The 16,018-nt window shown below is 47.3% G+C and overlaps 2 protein-coding genes across 2 annotated transcripts; both read right to left on the minus strand.

Annotated features, from left to right (window-relative positions):
- Positions 1 to 7,518: 7,518 nt before the first annotated feature.
- Positions 7,519 to 9,842, minus strand: JR316_0005644 (uncharacterized protein; the record flags this gene model as incomplete). Its single annotated transcript, XM_047891400.1, has 3 exons — positions 7,519 to 8,166; positions 8,405 to 9,577; positions 9,672 to 9,842. 3 exons carry the CDS (start codon positions 9,840 to 9,842, stop codon positions 7,519 to 7,521), a joined length of 1,992 nt encoding a protein of 663 aa, XP_047748749.1.
- Positions 9,843 to 12,187: 2,345 nt separating this feature from the next.
- On the minus strand, positions 12,188 to 12,429 carry JR316_0005645 (uncharacterized protein; the record flags this gene model as incomplete). The annotated part of the gene is made up of 2 exons (XM_047891401.1): positions 12,188 to 12,238; positions 12,268 to 12,429. 2 exons carry the CDS (start codon positions 12,427 to 12,429, stop codon positions 12,188 to 12,190), a joined length of 213 nt encoding a protein of 70 aa, XP_047748750.1.
- Positions 12,430 to 16,018: the final 3,589 nt, after the last annotated feature.

A 16,018-nucleotide genomic window follows, 5' to 3' on the forward strand; every position in this document is an offset into this window, starting at 1 on the left:
ATATTTCTGTCAGATCCACGGGAGACGTGGTGCGTGTCACTCCTTGCACCCACCATCATCAATCATAGCCATCATCAAACGTTCATAAAATTTTTACGTCGATGTAAAAACTTGCTGCAGACGCATTTTTTGAAGATGGGCATTGCGGTGTACTGAAACATACTCTCTGCGGTGTATAGGACACTTTAGTTAAGCGCTAGCTTCAAGCTCTAACATGGAGCTTAATTGGCACATCAACCTTCGTATTCTCAAGGCTTAAGAATAGACTGGGAAGAAGCTGAAGAACAATAGGCCAGACGTCAGGATTGACTGTTGACAACCCTGACATCCTCGGGAACCTCAAAGACTGATTTTCAAAAGATCAAAACAAGACAGCGACACGTATCCACTGGACCTACATAGACACTGCTGCGCCGTTGAGACGGCAGTCAATCTTGTGTTTTACAAAATCTACACCTTCCGGGCCCCGGCGTTTGAGCCCTCCCTGTCTTGCCTTTTACCTGCTTAGCCGTACAGCTGGCCTGTCATCTTAATTACTTTCAATTTTGAAAGATGTGCGCAGTAGGCACTCGGTTATGCACACTCAATTACCCGACTCGGAAGTTGTAGTCATGGCGCCGAGTACGACCTTTGCGCCACAATTTCTTGTCTAGCTATATTACGGTTGCGCGGTTTGAATTATGCCGCTATGCGATGCCCTACCCACCACTCCCATAGACCTGACCTGTGCATCGTCTCCCCGTCGTGCGTGACGGTTGGGATTGGGATAGCTCCGTGACAGTACAAAGACGCCTTCACTTGATCGTGGTGCTATTGAACGACGGATATGATATCCGACGTTCGTCGGACAAACATGAAACGCTGAGTCGACATCGTAGTTGGCCTCGAGGTATTAACTGTCATGAAGTGGGCTCATAGGAGGATTAATATATTCTATCGTGCTGATCGAAGAGAGAAGCAGCATAGATTCTGTAGGCACCTATGACGACGCATAGTAACCAATAGATTGATGTTGTGTTTTCACCGAAATAATCACTCAGGCAGGAACGTATTCTCACCCTATTTAGAAATCTATTCAATACTGATCTGTAAAAGCAGGGCTCATCTGAAACCAAGGAAAATCAGGCTACTGATTATGTCTTTTCGAGCATTGGAGTTTGGATAACCATGAAATACTTTGTTTTCAATGTAATCCTGAATTTATTCTTCAAGAACATCTTTCACTTTTTGTGACACATTTTTGCTCATTTTTGTTCAAAACAGGCCTTGTGCAAATCAGTAGTACTATGTATAGTTCTCTCTACTTTAAGTCTCTGATGGCAAGATATACGTTGTCCAAACAGTTAACATACCCACTCCGGGTAGTACCATGCTTAATGTGCTACACTAGAATGTATCTCCTCGATTGTGCTGCAAAAGATACTGTCAACCAGAATAATTACAGGGTTTCATCAATTTGGTACTATACGTGACGACGAGCTCTACCAGGGAACTAGGCGCGCGTGGCTAAAAATAGACCACATGGACACGATGCCATCACGTTTAGTTGTGATTTGGCCCTTTTCCGCTCACTTCCGAACAGTAGTATAGGGAGGAGATGGAGAGAAATACCCCGTCGACTGGTTTGAAGAATGTCAAAAAAAGTCTATCATAGAAATTGAGATACAGTTATCTAGTTTCTGGAAACAGTTCTGTTACCCATCAAAAACTTGCTTTGTAGGAGTTGGCAAGCCTTTGATGGGTGATAGCCTAGTAGTGAAGGAAGACTAAAAAGTGCCCGAAGACTCCATAAAGAACACATAATAGAATTCTTAACAGGATACGACGTACGTGATATATGTGGAATACATACAATTCCGTTGTGATAGGAAAATCCAACTATGTGCATACTCAGGTACCCCTCCGGCCCAATTCGAAAGTAACCGGTTTCAAGGCGTACTGGTCCCATGTTTCTACTCCTCAACTGCCTCTTTGCAATATTTATTTGCCATTTCACTTGCTCATGTCATGATCGATGAAAAAGGTTTTCTAATACAGAATTTGCAATCTGCTCTCAAATCATGCTGGGCCATATGCCCCTGACTTAGTCCGGATATCTTTCAACATGTCTCCGCAATGCGACTAGATGTTACAGATAGATGCCAGGCCCCCAGCCAAAGAGGTAACTACGTTGTATGTTCGGGGTATATCCATGGAGAAATTGTGCTTCTGCGTTTTGAAAGAAATCAACATTGGCCATGATCCTCATTATCGGTGTATTAGCACGGTGCTTGGCCATCGTCCACGCTCCACGCAGACTTGTTGCATAGGAATTTGAATACCTTTGAATAGGAACACTTGATTAGTAGGAAACAACCACAAGCTTGATTGCGTCATTGCTACTCCGATCCGTGTGGATGAGCGGGTGATGCGTCTTGACATGCTTACTTGTACCGATATCGATGAGGTCTGTTCAAGCCAATAGTTAGTGAGCGTTGATACTCGTAGATCAAGACGGATGTCATAAAACGATTGTAGTATTGAAATCAACAGCTCCATTCTCTCATCGTTAGGTAGATATCTGCGATAAACATTTAGTTTAATTGACTGCTTGTAAGCGCCCATGAACGAACAGGCTTTTTCATCAGCATTTTCCAGGAAAGGTCTCCCATAATCGTATCAGAATCTAGTTAAATCAATACACACGCGTATAAAGACTGTTCCTTGTGGTCTTTTTATCGTAGATAATAATCTACGCTTCTGGAGAATTATCACAATACCTCGGAAAGCGGATGGCGGAGTAATATCACAAGCCGAGCCAGCAAAACATATGACGCGCGACAAGGACAGAGCGAACTGACCGGAGTCGACCCGGTTCATTTTACATCTGCGGTTCATATAGGTCTGCATACATTGTCGTTGCAAGGCACGTTGCTCTTGACCCACCACCACCACATGAACCTGGCATTCGAATGTGTCAAAGTCAAAGGAACAAGAAGGGAACACAATCGACGCTATCTCCTCATAGCATTGTCTAGCCTTGTCTATGTTCTTATTCCACGACACGAAGAAGCGGCGGTTTGGCAATTGGCATCCATCCATTCATCGCCCACCAGATCCACGGTCCCACATGCACCTTTAAATCAAGGCTTTTAATACACCACTTGACCACTTGGCTCTTTATCCCCGGCCGTGGTCGCGGTCAAGCCTCAAGCCAGGGTACACCCCATATTCTTGCAATAGTAAACCATCGCGACAGCAGATTTATGAATAAATCATCAAGGAACGTATAACCCTTTGCCCTTCCAGCTACTGCGTACACTCCAACCTCGCCGCGATAAGCAGATAGTGGTGATCGTTGATCATGGGCTCCCACTGCCCAGGTACGCAGGTTCTACTCGCCTCCAAAAAAAAATGCAAGTCACGGTACGGTAGTCGGTAGGACACGGTGTTATTTTTATCAGCCTGCTTAGGAGCTGATTATGGTTAGCTCAGTGACGCGTCTATTTATATCTGCTTCTGGGGAAACCTTCGCGTCCATCGTGATTCAAAGCCACGAAAGTGGAAACAGTCCATGTAAGCTGTGAAGTCCCCGCTTTAAAAATATATTGTATATTATGCATTGACATGGAAAAGAGGCAGACTGAGCAAAGCACAGGAACTGACACTGGACAGGGACACTGTCACTCCCTTAATAATTAATACGCAACACCAGACTCCCAATGCATTAGGCTTGGCAATTTAAATGAAGCCTAGATTTGGCCTGCCCAGTGCCGATCGACTGCCAGTGGACCGGTGCGAATGCTCATTGCTCATTGCCCATTGCTCTACTTATGTGCATTGTGCCCAGCACCGTAAGTCTCCGGTTCACGCACATGCACACACACATCGGACATCCACCGTGTAAAGTGTTCGTTTCAATTTTACAGGTACGTAATCAATACTCGACGGAGTCCGTCTTTTCTCAAATTCTCATTTCCGAACTGAAGTGCTCCAAATTTACAATCAAAGACCAAAGTCGACGTATGTAAGTATATATATATATATATATATATATATCCGAAATGCGCCTAGCGCCTATGGAGACTGGTAACCAGCGGAGGAGACGAAGCGAGAGCTCAGAGAACCTTGTTACAGCTAGGGCGGTCTGACCACCAGTCGACTTAGCACTGGCGTGGCCACTGTTCATGACAGGGACATAACTTATCGACATGACATGATCAGCATACGAAAGGCCAACGTTCAACGTTACGTTCAACCACAACCCAACCGACTCCAAGCCATGATCGATGATCAACGCCTATTAATGTAACTACTATACTGTACTTCACATCAAAATTCACATCAGCGTCCACGATCCCATCGATAAACAGAAACTTCAAGCTCGCTTACCCTTCGCCCCCGATATGGAAACAATACGCTAGATGCTGAGAAGTTCCTCTGACCGGCTGTTCAGAGGACCAATTCCAAAGGTACCTCGATAGGGCAGGGTTTGATACCTCCCGACCGGTCTGTGTGATAGTGGTATAGGTTCGGCGCTCTCAACCGGTGTGTTACTTGTGTTTTAAACAGGTGTTATACCACATCACGTGACCTTCAGAGTTTATTATTATTATTTTTTTTTTTTAAAAAATGCATGGCCAATTGACTGGAAGTCCTAATTTTTAAGCTTAAGCAAAGCTATAACTGATTATCCTACTGTTACATGGCTTATAAGATATATCTGTGATGTTTGTAAAGCTACCCAACACCATAGGTCATTTTTGATGCATACACGGGGAAATGTGACGGTGTCACACGGTGTGACCAGGGATCACAAACTCACTTTTTGCCGACTACATGCCGCCGCGGCATGAAGTACAAAGTTAGAATTTAGAAACAGCGTACCATTTGATTGACAACACTTTCCTGTAGCAAAACTATCAATAAAGGTCTAAAAATTAATGTAGATTGTTGGTAGATTGAGAAGTTTTGACTATAATACCCCCGAAGATTAACACCAGTAAAACACAAAGGATTTTGACCCTCTGGCTGTGTTATTGGTATAACACGTGTGTTACATTGGTGTAATACCTTGGCGTGGTATACCAGTATGTAACAAACCCAGCACTATACCTCGACTTTTTTTTAAAAAAATACGACCCTCTATTATACTACATATATAGCCAAGGCCGCCAGAGTATACTGACAGTGATAACTGAGATTTTCGCAAGTCACAAGTCATCGATCGATCAATCCATTATCCATTATCCACTGTCCACTGTCCACTGTCCAGTGTGCCAGTGTCCACTGAATTCAACCAATCGCAGCATAGGATCGGCATATGCGTATTTACGTCAACTCTCGTGTCATGAAGACATGAACATGAACCGCACCGGCGCACAAATCTTAACTTGAACTTGAAGCTATATCGAAAACTCAAAAACCTAACAAAACGACGTAGACGGAGACGGAGACGGAGACGGAGACGGAGATCGAAACTCGAGACTATTTAATTAGTAGAGGCTCGAGACTCGAGAGCGAATGCCAGACAAACTGACCCGACAGGCTGCAAAATCCAGAATCCAAAAGTTCAAACAGGTCATGGTCATACCCTGTCATACCGTCACGGGCATATGAGCAGAGTCGGATATTAGTTGATAATCGATAATCGGTTAGAGTTCTGGAATCTGGCCGACGCCGGTACACCGTTACGAGGCTAAATAGGGGCCAGGGCATAGCGTATCTCAGGCTCGCGGCCACTGCTCTAAAAAAAAAACTAAACACTGACCAGTGACGACGGCGTTAATTTCCAAAAGCCAAAAAAAGCCAATAGAGAACATTGAGCAATCAAAATCTAGTCAAGTACATTACGAACTTGCACAATGCGGAAGACTGAAGACTGTATACTCCGACTCGGAATGTATCCATCTCATTCGAATCAAAATGTTAACGCATACACCATATCACACCATATCACATCACATCAAATCATATCAGAAACAGAACAGAACAACAACAACAACAACGGAGTTGAAAAACGACGAGGACAACAACATACAACACACACCGCACAAAAAATTTAAAAGAAAATACACACGCATAACTTCCAAACTTTTCCAGAAAACAAACAGAAACGTATTTTTAGTTACAACAAAAACCGGATAGACGACAACAACGACGACGACAACAACAACAACGACGACGACAACAACAACAACAACAACAACAACAACGACGACGACAACAACAACAGGAGCGAGCAGCAACAACAACAGGAGTAACAACAGGAACAACAACAACAGCAAAAACGAAAAAATGAAAGCAGCAAGCAGCAAGGCAACAAGGCAGCACCATATAAAAGCAACAACAACAGCAATAACAAGTAAAAAGTAAAAAGTAAAAAGTATGAAGTATGAAGTATGAAGTAAAGAAGTAACAAATAAAGAAGTAAAGAAGAGTGATCAAGCAACTAAACAGGGCAATGAACGACCCAACCAATCCAACTAATCCAGCGAGAATTCAAAGAAGGAAGGTAGGGGAAAAGTACAATACTTCGACAATGTAAAAAAGCAAACTCAAATTCAAAAAGGGTAGGGGAGAAGAGTAATAACTCGATAACTCGAACTCGAACACGAAGAAAAAGCACGAATCTCGCACCTCAAAAAAAAAGAAAAAAATGAACAAAAAGAAGAAGAAAGCAAACAAACAAACAAGCAAAAGAACGTCACGAAATAAGGACGATAGTATGTAAGTATGCACATATAGATTACGGATAAGTGGATAAGTGGATAAGTGGATAAGTGGAGTGGATAAAGTCGCGGATCGCGAGTAACGAGGGATCGCAGACCGGAAGGGTCCGGAACGACGTAGTTAATGATTAACGATGCGGTTGACGGTAAACGACTCTGTGGTTGACAGTAAATGGTTGACAGTGAACGGGTGATGGTCGACGATATACAATTGACAGGTAAGGTAAGGTAAGCAGGGAAGCAGGGAAGCAGGTGATGTAAGCAGAGGTTCCTGTATGCGGTGGTCTGTATGCGGAGGTGGAGGCAGCAGCGGGATCGCGGAATCAAATCGTGTCAAAGCAGGGATGAGGGCAGCAGAATTCCACGAGGAAAGAGGAAAGAAAGGCGCGCATTGCTTCCTCTTTTTTTTGTCTTAGGGGCGGGTGGTGGGGGGAGAGATCAAATGGCGTGCGTGCGGGTACGGGTCAGAGCGGCGGAGCGCGAAGCAGGCGAGTATATAACGACGATGACGACAATGTTAAAGAAGATGACGATGATGATGAGGTTGAAGATGATGACGATAATGATGACGATGACGATGAGGGGGAATAAGAGGAGGAATAGCGCGATGTAAGCAGAAGTGGCAGGCAAAAGGGGCTGGTGGGGCAATGTGAGTAAACTTGCGATGAAAAGAAAACTCAGGAAGAGAAAGGAATCAGCAAGCGATAGCGATTACGATTGGTGATGGGCGATGGGCGATGGCGATTACGATGAAAAATGTCGATGGGCGAAGGCGAAGGGGGAGAGAAATGAGCTAAGCGCCGCACGCTCAAGCCGAAGCCGCGCTCGTCGACGCACTAAGCGCAGGCGCATGTGCAGGCGGATGCGGATGCGGCTGTAATAGAGGCAGAGGTGCGTCAGACCCCGCAGAGCTGTTACCATTGCTATTGCTACTATCGGCAGCTGTAGCGTTGGCGGTAGCGGCGGCGTTGGCGTTCGAGGCATTGGCGCTTGTAGCACTCATAACACCCACCGGCGAGAAATACGGCGGACGATGCACATACGTCGTCGTATACCCCGCAAGGAGCGCGTTGGGCCCGCCGAGCTGCGGATATGACGGGACGGGGTAGTGGTATACTAGTGCATGCTGCTGCTGCTGTTGGTGCTGCTGTTGCTGTTGCGGTACCTGTTGCTGTTGCTGTTGCGGAAGCTGTGGGTAAGGCTGCTGAGGCGCCGGCTCGGCGCTGGAGGGAGAACCAGAATTAGGATAGGTCTGGACGTGCGCGGCGGGCCCTTGCATCTGCGGATGCGCATGCGCGTGCGCGTGCACAAGCACATCAGGTAAAATCTCCATCTCGACGTCCGCATTACTCGCTGCGCGCTCGCGCTCGGTATGGCTCTGGCTCTGGGCATCACCTTCAAGACAGCACGTCCCTTTCTCCATATGATATTTCAACCCGTTAGGGTTCAGATAGGACTGTAAGGTAAGGTTAAGGATTAGAAAATGTATGTGTATGTCACGTCAAAAAAAAAAAAAAAAAAAAAAAGGTTTATGCATATATGCAAGTGTGTGTGTGTGTGTGTGGGGAGGGGACTGGGACTGGGACTGGGACTTGCCTTGGTACATCGTGGAGTCTATACAATATGAAATGTAAAAATCAGTCGGATGGAATAAGATGCATATACGAAGGAGAGAGGGAGAAAGAAATACGCACCGGACACCGGAACAGCTTTTCCCTCCTCTTCACCGCCCCCGCCCCCGCCCCCGCCCCCGCCGACGACGACGCGCTCGCGCTCGTGCCGATTATCGCCATTTTTTTAGATTTCAATTTCGCTGCCGTCGGAGATGACGATGACGATTTTAGAATTTCCAGTGGTGTTTTTGAATTTGAGGTGGGGCGTCCTCGAGGGGGTGTAGTAGTCGTAGTCGTAGTCGTAGTCGTAGTCGTAGTCGTAGAAAACGAAGTTGTAGAAGAGGGGGAGGAAGAGGAGGAAGAGGAGGAGAAGGAGGAAGATGAGGAAGGGGAGACAGAGAACTTGACGTTCTTTTTCGATGGCCCAGCGCCGGGCACATTTTGCGCGCATACATTCGTCGGTACATCCACACTCTGATTCGCTAGTAGCGCCTCGGCATTGCTACAATCCGACATATCCAGATCCAGGTCCAAGTCCTCCTCGTCATCTGAGCTCGCGAGCGTAAGGGGCGACATAAGCATCATCTCCGCCGCGCCGTGCGAATGCAGGTGCGCGAGCGCAAGCGCGGATGGGGCCATCAACGAGTGATACGCCTCCACACCAACACCAACACCAACACCAACACCGCCCTCAAAATCAAAATCGTACGCATTCAACGCACTAATCTCCTCCGCGTCCGCGTCCGCGTGCGGGTAGGGATAGGGATAGGGGTAGGGGTAGGGGTCCGCGGGGTCAACGGGCAGACTCGGTGTGAAGGGCGTGTATACCGGCGGGACACGACCCGCAGCGCTCGATGCGAGAGACGACGATTTGCGGTTGGCACTGAATGGGCCGGAGGTCGGCGACGAGAAATCCGAGGGCGTCGACGGCGCCGAGGACGAAAACGAGGACGACGAGGAGGAGGACGAAGACGGCGAGGACAAAGACGAAGACGAAGGCGACTCCGACGGCGCGCGCGAGGATCCCGGGGTGCCTGTGCCTGTGCCTGTACCCGCGCCCGCGCCCGCGTCCGCGAACGCCAACGCAAACGGTAACGGTACCGACGTCTGGATCAGCGGCACACCCTTTAGTCCCTCGCGCGGGTACACGCGCTTGCCGTTCGGCGCGAGAAGCATGATGTGGTCCTCCTCGAAGTGGTCGATCAGCGCGTGGAGGTCGGCGAGGCGGGCGCCGCAGCAGTAGAAATTCGAGCACTGTGAGGTGAGGTGAAGTGGAGGTGAAGTGAAGTGGAGGGGTTATCGATTAGCTTTGTCCTGAAATAGACGCGAAAATAAAGTATATGCGCACCAGAGAGCGCTCGAGACTTGTTATATGGTCGATATTGCTCTGATTAGCGTCGGCGGTGGGTGAGACTATATATTGCGCGTTGGACATCGACATGGACATATCCGACCACGACGACGACGACGACGACGACGAGGATGATGATGATGATGGAAAAGGCGGGGAAACAGCCATCGGGAAATTATTCCTGCGCATGTGTAACGCGGACAACCTGCACGTTTCGTTTGATCAGATAGATAAAAAAGAAATAGAAATAGAAAGAAGAAAGAAGAAAGAAGAAAGTGGGGATTGTCTAGTGTAGTCTAGGTTATATCTGACTTACGTCGTTGACTCCGACTCCGAGACAGGATTCAGATGGAGTTGATCAGCGCGATACCGATACATGTCTGTAAAATGAATAAATCAATATAAATGGGGGTGGGGGGCAACTTGTAGGTGGCCGTGGCCGTGGACGGGGACGGGGCGGCGGTGTCTAGTATGCTACGATGCAATAGCAAGAACGAGCACCATCGAGCGCAAATCGAAAAAGCAACGTAAAAAAAAGCTAATAGACAGATGCCCAACTCGGATGGAAGCTGGAAGCCAAGGAGCCGTACTCACCTGCTTCTCCGTATGTTTATGTCTTGCAGATGCCTTCTTAATCTTCAGGGCACGAGGCACTTATTAAATTTACACCACCAATCGAGAATCGAGAATCGAGAATCGGGAATCGAGATTGACCGACTTTGACCGTGAACGTTACGTTGAACTTTGGGATTCGCGCAAAGGGAAGGGAGGTCACTGGCAGAGGCAGAGGCACGGGCAATAATGTTGGCGTTCAGTTGCACTTGCATATGCATTCCCGCTTCTTATTATGTAGCCCGGGGGGGTGGGGCACACATATATTATCAATTGTAGTGATGGCGACAAATAAAAAGTGATATGTTCTCGTTCTCCATCCATCCATCCATCCCATCGTATCGTGCTAAACCACGTACGTACAGACTCCAGAGAGCGATGATCGATGACGGAAACCCACCCATGAAAATTTTCCTCAAATCGCCTCCCTGTGGCTCCCTGTGGCTCCCTGTGGCGACCTCGCCTAGCTAAAATGCAGGGTGCAGGGTGCAGGGTCGCGGGGTGCCTGATCACAAGTTACTTACTTATATTATTACCTTTTGCTACTAGTATCACCTTTAGCTACAGTCCACCTTTTGCTACAACTTTGCCAAATTGCAAATTTTTTCCATTTTTGCCGCGATACAGGTCCCATACAGTTGGAGTTCTTTGAACTTTTGCCCAATCTTCGTCACCCAATCTTCGTCTTCGTGCTCCCAGAATAACGAGTCTTCGACCATGTACACCGTACCCACTGTCACCGTCGAATGATCGGCAATGTTGCAAAGCGCAATGGATCGAACAGACTTTACACATCTATTCTGAATCCAAACCATAATTATACTTGAGGATCGGACATCTTGCTTGAAAATAACTGCATTTCGAAGAGGGTTGTGTTGTGTTGTGAGAAGTCCGAGTCCAATCCAACTTGGTATTCATCACATGGACTTGAAGTTGAATTTAAACTCGATTTGTAGTTTACAGTATTCAATGTCAATGAACCAGAACGATTAGTACTAGAAATCGATAGATGCCTCCATGACACACGTAGTAACCGTTAACCTTGGAAATATTTCCCCCGAAATCTCTACCTAAATTCTCGAACCTCAATTTCCCCCTAAATCAAAATCAAATAGAACAGACAAGCATACAAGCATGCAACACAACACAACTTACCAAGAATGTGTCGCTGACTTGCTGTCTATCTCCGCTGGCTAATACCCTACAATTGAATTTCGCGCTTAACTTTGATGATGATGCACTTCTGATTTACTAGTATGCCCGACATTGCATTGCGACTGACGCTGGGCCGCTTGATATCATACACTGGACTCGGCCTTGGGCTTGGGCAGCCTTGCATGTACCTACCCCAAAGACAAGAGACCTAAGAGGACTCACACCCACACCCACCCCCAGAGATATCCAAGGATATCCAACGCACCCAAAATGAAGAAGAGGAAGCCCAGCGGAACACCGAACAAACAAACAGAACACGACAGACACTGACAGAGAAACACAAAAAATTTACTCCCTCCCTCCCTCCCTCACTCACTTGAAACTTCCTTGCTTCACAGAACCAGAACCTCAAAACCCCGCTCAGGACTCGGGAGTGGGAGCTGAGACTCGGATCCCGGAAGAAGTGGAAGAAGTGAAGAAGTGAAGAAGGGAAGAAGTGAAGAAGGCGCCCGCGCGCGCGGGGTTGGAACTTGGTTGGAACATGGTTACAAGCAACAAGCAACAAGCAACAAGCAACAAGCGCAAAGGTTCACGTTCAACCGCCCGCATCCCGCATCCCACATCCCGCATCCCGCAGGACCTGAATTAACCAACCTAACCAACCTATCAGCATCAATGGATCAAACGCAAGTCTAAATCAGGCCGTTCCTAGTTCACCTCGCGTGCGCTTGCGATTCACTACGAGACTACGAGACTACGAAACTACGAGTCCGTGACGGGGGTTGAAGCTTGAAGGGCTAGAGTTGTGTGCGTACTTAGTACTAACCGTAGTGCGTGCCGACAGAGTGATCAGCTCCTGCTCCTGCTCCTGCTCAGCGCTCGCGCTCAGTCCAGGACTCCAGATGCACGAGGCGACGCCGAGGGAGGGATGGGAAGAGGGATGGGAAGGGGAAGGTCCAGTTCCGTCTTCGTTAGGCCTCATCTTCATCGTAAAGTTGGGATTTGGAGGAATTGGGGATAGGGACTCGAATCTCGGGGCCCGGGCCCGGGCCCGAGGCGCCGAGGTGTAAGTAAATAATTATAAAGGTATAGGTCCAGGTATAGCGTTGACGTCGACGTCTGCACCTTGAACCTTGAACCTTGGTAGAATCATCTAGTTCTAGACCGTAGACCGTAGACCACCTTACCATCACCATCACCATCCCCATCCCCATCACCATCGCTGCTAGATGACAACTCGAAGCGGAGAGTATCGAGTCGAGGTCGATGTCGAGCGCACTTGATTTGATTTTTGGTCCAGTGAGCTTTGCAGTCAACTTCGAACCGTGTTCAAACTTCAATAAATTTAAATCCGTCACCCATTCATTGCCAGTGGGCGGCTGGGCGGCTGGATCCTGGGCGACTGTTCCTCAGTCCAACACTACGCGCTACGCTAACGCTGGAAATACTGTAGCAACAATCAATCAGTCAAACCACAATCAAACCACAATCACAATCACAATCACAAAGATGACGGAGAACTTGAACTTGAGTTGAAGCTTGAAGCTTGAAGGGTTGCTTGATCTTGGCTTGATCACGATGATAACCACGAACCATAAACCACGAACCATACTTAAACCCATAAACCCATCTGATGACATTGACATTGACAGTGCGTGTGATCTGAATTTCTGAATAAGCGCTCGCTAAATATATATATATATACCGTGTCATTGATGACTGATGATTGACTCTTGAGCTTGAAGCATCCGAACCTAGCTGAACCCTGCGTGCCGTCGTGGTCGTGCGAAGTTCTGATCAGAATCGAATTATCGAACCGTTGACGTGCGTGGCCATTGGGCGATAGAATAGAATAGAAATGTATGAAAAAATAGACACGGGATTGATTGGTGATTAATGATCAATGATTAATTGATTAACGATTGGTGACGTCGCTGGGCAGTGGGTAACTGGGTTGCATCGACTCGACTCCGTCGACGGTGACGATGTGTGTAGGTAATCGTTGGTCGTTGTATTTCATCACTGTACATGTGTAGCAAACTGGCTTAGCTGGCAGTGGTACCTGTTGTTATATATAACCTATTAGTATTGCCCTGTCATGAGCACATTGAAATAATGTCCCGACCCAACGTACCTCGACCTCGACATCAACAGTCAATTCCAATGTCAACGGCGTCGGCGATACCAAATACTAATACTAAAAAGAGATCTCAACCAAACCCGTTTTAGCGCGTCTTCCCAAAAAATTCACAGTAGAAGATAGATAGCTCCAATAGCTCCAATGGCGATGGAATCTTGACGATTCCGCACAACACGCGGGCGCGCCGCGAACTAAGCGAGCCTTGGGTTCAATGATGATGTCAACCATAACGAGAGCGCCAGACCAGACCAGACCAGACAGACAGACAGACTTTACATAGTCTTCCAACTTCCAAGTTCCAACATTCCAATGGCTCCGACTGTCGACGCTCGCAACCGATTGAATCTTGGAGATTCCGCACAACACGCGCGCGCGCCGCGAATTAAGCGAACTTCGAACCTCGAGGTCGATGATGATATCAATCAATAACGAAAGCGCCAGACAGACTTTACATAGCCTTCCAACTTCCAACTGCTAGAATTTCGAAAAGCGAGCTAAGCGAGTTATGTATCATATATGTGTTAGTACATATATCTCCCCAAACACAACACAACCGTAAGCGGTAAGTAAGTAGCGACTTACGGTTACATTTCTTTTGCCCGTGTCCGTATCGACTCGACTCGACCCGACTCGTTTCGTCATTCGTCGTCGAAGTCGTTACCTGGACCTGGACTAGCGAGTAGACTCCGAGTCCTAGTAGACTAGATCGACGCGTTAGCGAATCGCGAGTCGCCTGGTATCAAGTCTCGACGACCTACATACCACTTACGAGGATCCGGGATCCGGTAGGCCCCACTGTCCCCACTGCACCATTATGATTATGTACAGTTAGTTGAAATTAAAATTTAAATTACTTGTGGGCGTAGGTGGTGCTTGGGTAGTGGTACGCATCATGATGATATCTGTCACGTCATCAAAAAAAAATCAGCTTTGCAAATGCAATGGTGGGCCGACCAATGGTCGACGACCATCGATGTTGGAACAAGAAAAAAAAGGACATCAAAATAACTTGGTAGTGTGCACCATAGTACACGGGCAGCGAGCTCGACGGACGTTTGTTGAAGTTGACTGGGCCGCGGCGTCCACATATTCCATGGCCTGTTGGCGAATCGCGATGTAAGCAAGCTGATGAGCGCTTAACAACTAGTTCGCCCGTCCAGGCCCCACGATGCAGCCCTAGTACTAATAGTGGTAAAAGTGTGAGGGTTCCCAGAACCAAAACCAGTTTGTCCATTAGTTCAAAGCGGAACGTTCAACTTTGACGCCAGGTCGGTTCGACGTTCGTTAATTTTAAAGGAGGATGAAATCCGATGAATGGAGTCGAGCCGATGGATGACATGAATCGCCGAATCGAACCTGTGGGCGCGCGGAACGAACTGCCGAACAACTCCAATTACAAGTCACAGACTCGCAATTGCGCCAGGGTCAACTCAAACTTCCCCCGGAGTCCGGGCGCCTTGATAGGAGAGGGAAGAGACTGAGAGAAGATTGAAGATCCGTGCTTCTCCACCTGCTAAAAGTAAAGCTTGTGCTAAATTATATAACTTAAGTTATAAGTAAAGACTAAATGCCGTGATCAATACATACATTTGAAAATTTTTCCAAGGACCAATAGGCACAGAATCTTGCCAAAGGCTCAACGAGGCTCCTGGAAACGTTATGTACGGCATTGAAAAAATTTAGTCGTCCAGGGTCCAAGACTCCAAACCGAAAGATCTAAGTATAGCCGAGGCCCCATGACTGTTCAATGTTGGACTCAATTCTAACTCTGGGGAATTAGCTAGCTTTGGGGTTGGCGTTTTTGGCGTCCGGCTTGGAGAGAATTGCCAATTGGGGGATCATGAGAGATGTCCGCGATTTGCTCCTTCCTCTAGTGCGTACTTAAAGTTAAAAGTTAGAGGTCCAATGCGCCGCTAATACAATTACAAAGTGTATCCCTAAGACTCCTTGAAAGCATTTTTAGTATTAGCATTAGTATTATTACAGTAAAGACATACCACCAATCAACCAAGGTTCGAACTTCGTATCGACGTACCTATCAATAAATTGGATAATCAATCCAGGTGTCCGATGTCGACCAGAATTCGTGCGACGCGCATGCGCGTGATATGATACGTACCTCATGTTCACAGTTCATCCCAGGAGTGATACGTAAAGGCTTAATCTTGCAAGGGGGGCACTCGATTGTCGGAGCGCTGAGGAAGGCGAGAACCAGAAACTGCAGGACCCAGGATTCAGGACTGAGGAGACAGCGGCGAGCTTGACGCTAAAAGGCTAGAGAATAGGTTTCGGTTTAAAAATAGACTGTGAAAGGTTATTCAACTTACTGTGAGCGGGTTGGTTGGGCTGGAAATTTCGCTTTGAACGGGCGCTGTGTTGGATGACCAGGTCATTGACCATTACAGTGACCTTTGATGCCGACCCTCGAAAAACTACG

The sequence above is a fragment of the Psilocybe cubensis genome, chromosome 5 (assembly GCF_017499595.1).
Source record: "Psilocybe cubensis strain MGC-MH-2018 chromosome 5, whole genome shotgun sequence".
In the NCBI taxonomy this organism is placed as follows: Eukaryota; Fungi; Basidiomycota; class Agaricomycetes; order Agaricales; family Agrocybaceae; genus Psilocybe; species Psilocybe cubensis.